Raw genomic sequence first — 9,048 nt, 5'->3', positions numbered from 1 at the left:
AAAGTGGGCTGGGTTTGGAATGACAGATTCCAGATTTGGCTATTCGAGCACAACCTCAGCAGTTCCCTTAGAAAATATTCATGCTGAGCACCCAAATCTATCCTTGCCATAGCTTTCCACAGATGATCTGCCCCTGTGTTGCTGAGCAGGATCCCAGCTTGGTGACCTTGCTCTGAGAAAGTGCAGGCTTGGTGTGATGAGAAATAAAGTTCATTTTTCCAGCCTGGTGAGTAGAGGATGGCTGAAAGCTATACTAATATATCTCAATGTAGAGTCTGGTACAGTCCCTTGAATACTCAGGATCTTTTTGATGCTTGCTGTGACTTTTGCCTACTTTCCCAAGCTTGAAGGTGGTGTTTCAGCCTCAGGGATGATTATCCTGTACCCGCACCCAGCCATATCCCATTTCCCAGCAGCATTCAGAGTTGACACCTTGGCTTCATGCTGCAATTTATGCATTACCTTAAAAACACAGACATCTAAGTTCTGTAATCAATCTAGGGAGCCCAACCACATCTAAACAGAATAAGCCAGGCACAGAAGACTGAAAATCAGGGCAAGCCACTTGAGAAATCCCAATGGATTCACTTAGACCATCCCGACAGGAAGCATAACCCAGCCTAATGAATCTTCTCTGGCCTAACATAGGAACAGAATTAGGATGCAGCCTGATATAAGCTCCTCTTGGGCTAGGGCTGTATTTAATTGCCCTCAGGGATGTGAAACTACTGCATTTGAAACTGTTTGGAGAGCTCATTAAATGCACTATCAATAGCATTAGGCAGGACTGCATTTTGTAATGGTGGCACAGCTGTGCCATGTAACTGGCTGCATGAATGGGATCTTTCCCACACAAGAAATCTGTCTCCAGAGGTGACGGAGAAAGAAAGAGGTAGGACAGAGACCTCTGAGGTTTCCTTTTTCCCAACAAGAGGCATTCAATGGGCTGTGCATGACATGTCAGCTGCCTCTTAATGTCACACCTTGCATGTGTTCCTGGCTCTCCTCACTGGTCCTCTGGGGCTCCAGCATCTCCTAACTCTTCTCTTTGATTAATTTCTTTGCGAAAAGGAAGCTCTTCAGTATTGGTTGGCAAGCTCTTCTGGTGGACTTAACCCGGGATGCTTAGAGATAGATACTTTTCTGCCTCGTATTTCTGACATCAAAAAAAAAAATCACCTCTCAACACACCTGGTTTTAACCTTCATATCCTAGTTGGCTTCTCCATCACTGCAAAAACAGAGCCGGGTCCTGCACAGGGACTTGCTGGATTCTGGACTTGCTGTAGCCATTAAATAGACTTTAATCTCTTCCCACCTTTGTTGTGCACGGATGTTTTTTCCATTACCATTCAGACTACTCAGTGCAATTAATTATCACCTTCTGATATTGATCATCCATTAACTGGATGGATGGAGATTAATCGCCCACCAATTGTGCTTAGCAGCAAAACATGCCACCAGATGCTCTAGTCCTAACATGGGCCCAGCTCAGGCAGGAACCAAGATGAAGGTGCATCTCTCCCCTGTAATGGGTTTTCAACCTCGTTGCACTGCCAGCTCATGGTTAAAGTGCTTTGCTGCTGGTCAGCGCTGCATTGCTCCTTTGCAGGTGGTAGATGCATGCCAGGAGCACAGGGAAACTTTTTGGCAGCACCTGTAGGATTTGGCACTGGGCATTGCAAACCACCTGGGCACTGACAGGAGCTGCTTTTGTCAAAACTTCTTGCACGAATCACCATCAGACCTGGGATGCAAAGGGAAGGGGCTCTGCTCTGGCTCAGCCACAGCACAGGCTACTAGCTTTGTGGTGCTGCTGCTTGAAATAATCTCTTCTGTAAAGTTGTAAAGTCTGTGTCCCTCCATTTCGTGATATAAAAATCTCTACAGATGGATAGAAGGGAATAAAATAAATGCTCAGAAGCCAGAGATTAACTTGGCTTCACTCACCGCAAGCATCTGACTCCATTGGGCAGCTTGAAAATCTCAGCTGCAGCAGGGAACAAACAAATCAGGGGGCCAGACCCTGTGGTGGTGTGCAGAGCCTCGGCCCTGCTCAGACAAGCGAGCCTCCTGTACAGGAGTTTCTTTTGGCCCAGGCTGGGTCGGACTGGCAGGAGCAGTATCCCCCACAGAAAATGTAAAGCAAGCCAATTTTTATGGGAAAAAAAAAAAAAAGTTTTATCACAAAACTGGAAACTTAAATGTAAACATTTTGATTAAACTCTGCCAGATTTCAGCCAAATACATGACTTTTTCCTGGGGGTGTCTGGGTCTTTTTCCCAATCAAAAGCCCCTATGCTCAACAAGAGGAGGATTTCCCAAGAAATGCACTGAGTTGAAAATACAGTTTTTCAGTGCATAAATATTTCCAACTGAATTATTACTTTTTTTTTTGGCCAGCTAAACACAAAAGCCTCAGTCCCTTTTCAGTCCTCATTTCAAACACCTGCTGGCAGCAAGGACTGCAGCCTGGGGGCAGAGAGAAAAAGCATTTCCCACAGATTTTCTCCCACTACTCACAATCTTTCCGGGTGGTTGCATCAGATAGCGGCGCAGCGAGACCGAGGGTACTGGAGACGCTGGCGCTCGTGCTGTCCAGGCTGCTGCCGAGGTGTAACCGCCGCATGTGTCGCACGACCGCCGTGGCATTAAATGCTTGCTGGGGGAAAAAAAGGAAGAAAAATAAAAATTTGGACGTGGAAGGGAAACTTGTGCCATTTCCCTGGTTACTGTGCATTGGCAGAAGAGTCCATTGTCATCCCAACTTTTTCCAATCCCATCAGATGGGATGTGGTAGCCCAAAATCCCTTCTCATGTTGGACATATCCTTCCCTACACCAATGCATGGGTGTCCGAATTGCTTTGTATCCCCTGCTCAGGGCTGCCCTCCAACATATAACCAACCACTGGTGCTTTAGTCCTGGCCCCATCCCTCGTACTCATTGTATTTATGCATTGATGTTGCACGCTCTATAAGCAGCAAAGCCATGTGATCTAAGATGGGACCAACTATTATGTTCAAAATTTTGGGCCACAAAAGCAATTTTCTATTTAAGGCATTGACGTGCTGTGAGGGCTGTGCAGATGCTGCGGTAGCAGAGTTATGTGTCCAAGCGTCACCTCTGAGGATGGGTCACTTACTCTCCATTTGCTTTTTGCAAAGTTCTTCCGGATCTGAGCACTGACAGACTCGTGGATGTTCTTGTTGAGTGCTGTATCGCCAGCAATCCTGAAACAGGCAGACAAGGCAGGTTTTAAGACATCCTTTGCTCTCCTTGAATACCCATTCTTCTTCTCCTCAACAGATAAGTCTGGTCCAAGGTGCAATTGCTCCTAGTGAGATGCTGATTTCATTCACGAGGCCTCCGACTTCCCACCACTGTCTCTGCTGGCAGCAGTGGTGGAAAATCTGGGGCAATAAAAGCAAAGCATAGATAAGGCTTGTAGATCTGGCAGCTACAAAGAGGTACGACCTTTTGTTGGTGCATGGCTGCTTTCTGTCACCATTACAGCCCTTGATGAAAACATTGTACCTTTTTTTTCCCTTTACATCTAAAGATTTAACATCAACAGGCTGAGACTACTTTTAGCCTCAGCCATGCAGCAGCCTCCAGAGCCACTCCAACCTGTCTGATTTCTGTTTGCACTGGAGATTTTCCTGCCACCCTACAACATACATAGCCATTCGTCTTGATTAATGTAGATTAACAGTAAAACAGATACACGGACTCACTAAATTAGCACAGCTGCACAAATAGCTTAAGATGAACAGCACTTGACTGAGAAACTTCATTGATATTGTGCAGTTTCTTGAACAGATAGACACATTCAATTCTCTGGAAAACATAGTTATTTCAAGAGGATTTCCTTAATTTACTCAGCTCATCAAGGCATGAGATCTTTTGGAAGTGTAGGCACATTTGTGAACTGATATTAGGCTGTGTGCTGGGGTAAATAATGCTACCCGACATAGGTGAAGCCAGGAAGCAAAGATTGCCTCCTATATTGTATGTGATGTTTTCAGAAATCAATTTTTTTTTTTTTTTTTTAGCACCAGCGTAGAAGCCTGATGTTTATTAGCAACAGAAAATGTTAAGAAATTGAAGAAATGAGACATCTGTCAGGGACAGAGCCTCCTGGTCTGGGGACCTCGAATAGCAGAATTGGAGGGTCTGGGGGACACAATGATCATCTATTCCTCCCCCTACCCCAGTTTTGTCAAAATAATTTTGACAGGTATTTGCCTAAACAACCCTTAAAGATCTCCAAAAGATGGAGACTTCTCAGACAATCTTTTTCGGTGCCCCGCTATCTCCCAGAAGACATGGAAACTAGTTTGTTCCCTTTGTCTTTGAAGCATCCTTTCACATATTTGAGGACTGTTATCATGCCTTCCCTCCGTCTTCTCTGCTCTAGACTAAACAAACTGATTCTTTCACTGTTTCTTCATAACTCATATTTTCTAATCCTCTGATCTAGTGAGCTTCTCTGGACTTTCTCCAACTAGCCCACATCTTCCTCAGAGGGCGGTACCCAAGCCTCACTCTTTTCCAACTAAGGCAGCAGAATGGCAGCACTGCTTTGTGTTTCTTAAAAGATGAAACTCTGCTTACATACCCCAGCCTGCTGTTTCCGTTTATGCATCCCATGAATTGGAGACATTCCTTTCATTTTGCCCAGATCGTTTCAAACTGTAACCTTGTTCTTCATAGGACTTGCAGCAATTTCTGCTTTCGTGTCAGTGGCACATCTAATTAGTGCTGTCTGGGAGCAGTCTCTTCCAAACTGTTCCCCTCGTTCCTGATGGTAGCTCTCACCCAAGAAGTGAGAGATATGAGACAATACTTACTCTTGGAGGGAAAATGAGGGACTAAACCTTCACTTCACGAGACAGTAGAGCCACCAATTCCAGCCTGTTGGAGCTGACCTACTCTATATTGAGTTATTCAATAGTACTGTAGCCAGGAGAAGCGTGGGCAGGAAGGGGCAGTGTTCCCACTCAGGGTAGCCCCTCTCCAACTGGGAAGAGCACTTTGCTGACCACCACCACCACATAACTGCCACCTAAATAGATAAAAGAATGGGTACCATGAACAGAACAGGGATCCCAAGTGGCACCTGACACCTCTTGGGCCCCTGTCCTGTTGATGGAGAAGGTGAGGTGTGATGGAGAGGAGAACTGGAAGACCTTCAGATCTTCCTCAGAAGCGAACTCCTGATCACCTCTCACTGATAGCAAGGCAAGTTGGCTTAGATTTCCCACTGGGTCCAGGCAGCTCTAAGTTTGTTGAGGCAGCATCTAGTTTAAGCATCATGGTCACTATTTACACAGGGAATACAGTCAGGCCCATCTCAGCCTCTGATGGATCCCATACAACATATACTCCTAGATGGATCCAGAGCCCAGCTGCCCTTGCACCCTTCATACAGTGCATTTTCTGTATTTCTCAGGCATGGAACCATCATGTGAGGTGGTTTCTACAGCTTTACCAAAGGCCTACATGACCCAGCTGACATAACAGAGTATCCATGACTGCCTCCAGGTCACTTCTATGAGCCAGCAGCCTGAGAAGACTCTAGCAGCATTGCCTGCCCTGTACAGCTCACTATCTTAGGTGCACAAGTGCATGAAGATCTGTGTGCACTCCTTGCACACTGCTCAGCCTTTTGGTGCACATGGGCCCTAGCAGAGTTTCCTGGTGGGAATGCAAACAGCTAGTCAGAGTCGCTCCAAAATGTCACGAGCACTCTGCTCCATCCAAGGACACCTCCTCGGTGTAGACACGTGCCCTCAACACGTACCAGCTGGGAGCACTGGCTGTCATAGTACAGATCTGTGGAAGAAAACTAAATTTTTTAGCCAGGCACTTCATATGTGGATGACTACAAGCCAAACGATCTGTTCAGTAACTGATCAAAATGACAGAACAGCAGAGAGAAGATTACTTACATTTGGAAGGAACATTTTTTCCTACCAAGTTAATGAAGCATTTTGCTTTATGAACAAGCTTGTTAGCAAGCTGTATAAGCACAGATCACATTTCCCACTTGTCAAATTTTATTCTGGAAACATGGGCAGAACAAGGTCCTGGGGTATGATACCCTTGCCAGCTCTCCCAGAAGATCTTTCCTGTCAGTCTTCAGAAGGACTCACAAATGCATTTTTGCTATATGAAACTTTTCATCAGGCATGCAGCTCAAATGCAGACTATATATATGTTATATATATTGAGTTTAGGGATCATTTTCTGAAATCACGGTGGTTTCAGTAAGAAACGGCTGGTTCCAATAGTTCACAAACTGTCTCCTACCACCACTAACTCTGTGTTGATGACATAGTTCTGGTAATCCTGAAAAAATAGCCTTGGTATTTGGATGTTTCCCAAATAAGAATAATACTTGTCTACTTCACCGAGGGATTGACAGATGCCCTGTGAAGACCCGAAGTGCTACACTGGTGGGCACCAACCTACATCTAAGGTCTCTTCAGCAGCATTAGCACCTTGCAGATGCAAGTTTTTAATCAGAACAAAATAAGAACACTGCTGGGGCTAGTTTGGCTCAGCAGGAGATGTTCAAACACGTGTTGGAATGCTGAATGGTGTGGCCCAAAACATAGCCCCAGCTGCCAAAGCTGGCTGTGGGATTGCTCTCCAAGCCGCCTCTAAAGAATTATCCTGTTAACAGTGCAATGCTGTAACATGAGGACTGTGCATTTATACTGTACTTTGCACTTGGAGGATCTTCAGTCTTATAAATCTTATAAAATACTCATAGTGTTATGGTACTTAGAGTATAGTTTTACTTCTAGGAAACCAAAAGAAAAGTTAGTACTCATTCTCTGGTGTGTTTTGCTGGAGATGTGGTGGTTTAAGCAGAGAGGTGAGAGAGATGGAGGTTAGCAGGTAGAAGTCATATCTTTTACACAATCAGCTGGTAGAGTCTGAAAATTCGGATGAGTTTTTGGGCACACAAATTCACCCTGAGGTGGGAGTCATGAGCGTCATCGCATCTGTACTAAATCTGTTTAATCATGAACCTTAGTTCCCATGCTGAGAAGTTGACGCATGAGATCTAATAGAGATATTGGTTTTAGGGCATGTTATAATCTCCCTTTGACTTTTCTCTAACTCTCGATATCCAGAGTATATAAGCCGTCTTGCTTTTTCTTTTACGACAGAATCAGCTTAGCATCTTTTCTTCTTCCTCCCTCCCCTGCATTCACACAACATATCCTTCTGCTACAGGAATCTGCTCCACTTGCCATGAGAAACAGCTATCTTCTCTTTCAGAGATAATCAAACTGATGCATATCTACTCAAACCCTGAGCAATAGTTCTTAACTTTGCAGTTCACTTTGATGTTAACTGCGTCAGCACTGAAGTTTCATTGTTTCTACCAACTATACATGTTGGCCCAGTAAAAGATTTTACTTCTACCTACCACACACATATACAAAAATAAAATTAAGTAAATCTGAACAATCAGAAACAATCTATTATCATGCTGACCATCACCCAGGACTGAGCAAGGACTTACTACACTCACTGGGACCTAACTTTTCTCTTGGGGTCCCTGTTCTGTAGCTACATCCTGACTGTTCTTTGGGGAACTTTGTGCTGAAGCTGGTCTTACATCCCTTCGCAAATATATGAGTGTCTCAACACAAAGAATCAGATACCAAGGGCCACGATCTGAATATTCTCCATCACAAATACTCCCACTGAAACTAACAAGGACTCTGCTCATGAATAACCATAGAAAATATGGCCCTGTACATGAGAAGAATCTAATCTAATGATCAGATATTATTTCAAATTTATGTTAGCTCTTTTTTTTTTTTTTGTTTGAAGCTATCACAGCAATTTATCTAGATATAGCACTTCTAAGCTTTGAAAGGAACGTCCAACAAAGACGAAAACAGTAAGTTTCCTTTTAGACGGTTCTTTGTTAGCATACTGCAAGCATATGTCTCTTGCATGCCGCGTCCTCCCTGCCCATGATGGCAGGCAGAGTCTTTCATCTAGCATTATTTTCTGACCCTTCATACTCACTGAAGGCAGCCAACTCAAATGCCGTGCTGGCCAAGCAGTGCTTGGAAATACTCTTGAGTATGATGACAGGAAACGTGGAGTTAGCTGGAATGGATAAGGCTGAAGGATCACAACTCTTCTATACATGCACACACACGCATATATATGCACAGATACACACATGCATGTGTATAAATATACACACGCATACGGTATCAGTGGTGCTCCAAAATAAATAGAGTGCGGGGATGAACTCGACAAGAGTTTGATTTAATGTTGTAAACATCAGCAGTTCCCTTCAGAGAGCCCTTTTCGCACTTCAAACAACATTGTCTGAGAACTGAGCTCTTTGTAAACCATGTCCTTTCCCTGGGTGGAAATTATTATCTGGCTTGTGCTCTCTGGCACATAATAAACACACAGGGTCATGGTCACAATTTGCAGGGGTTCAATCCTTGCCAAAGCTTTGCAATTCCTGACGTAGGTGGGGATGGATGTCGGCACGTCCCAAGTATCCGCTCTCCCTCCCCATGAGCAGTGGGGAAGGTGAAGGCCACGCTTGTATCCGCTAACACAGGTGTCACAACAATTTAGGTGCCACAACCTCCTTCTCTCCTATGCAGTTTATATAAGGAGGCAACACATATAACACCCTTCAATTTCCACGTCCCTGGTTGTCTACAATGCTGTAACCAGCAGCAGCACACTGCTCTAAATCCCATTTAAGGTCACTTGGGAAATGCGTGACAAAGCAGATAAGTTCACAGAACATCTTCCAGCTCCCACTTCAGCTTCTTAACTGTTGGGCCTTCCCCTCTCCCTGTGAGGACTCTTTTCTTTCCCCCTGTGCCAAAATTGAATTTGGGGCCAGCCCCAGGGCTAAAGGACCCAGCTCAACCTGATGGGGAGCACAGTGTGGTCCTACAGCTGGAAAAAACAGATCCTTGGATTTCTGCTGCTCACCCTTAATCACTGCAGCCTGAGCTGCTGCCTTAAACAGGATGTGGGTTTTG

General features: G+C 44.7%; 1 protein-coding gene across 3 annotated transcripts in view; it reads right to left on the bottom strand.

The window, feature by feature from the left end:
• CAMK1D (calcium/calmodulin dependent protein kinase ID) overlaps window positions 1-9,048 on the bottom strand; it is a 220,482-nt gene that overhangs the window by 7,616 nt on the left and 203,818 nt on the right. For all 3 annotated transcript variants that reach the window (XM_083819638.1, XM_083819639.1, XM_083819637.1), the window contains exons 9-10: window positions 3,144-3,231; window positions 2,523-2,661 (exon numbers count right to left, since the gene is read on the bottom strand). In XM_083819638.1, the coding sequence (XP_083675764.1) occupies window positions 2,523-2,661; window positions 3,144-3,231 (227 nt within the window). The remainder of the gene's footprint in view (window positions 1-2,522; window positions 2,662-3,143; window positions 3,232-9,048) is intronic.

Source organism: Anser anser, assembly GCF_964211835.1.
Source record: "Anser anser genome assembly, chromosome: 1".
Taxonomy (NCBI): domain Eukaryota; kingdom Metazoa; phylum Chordata; class Aves; order Anseriformes; family Anatidae; genus Anser; species Anser anser.
Note: the sequence above shows the minus strand (reverse complement) of the source record. Positions and strands in the feature narration are given on the sequence as shown.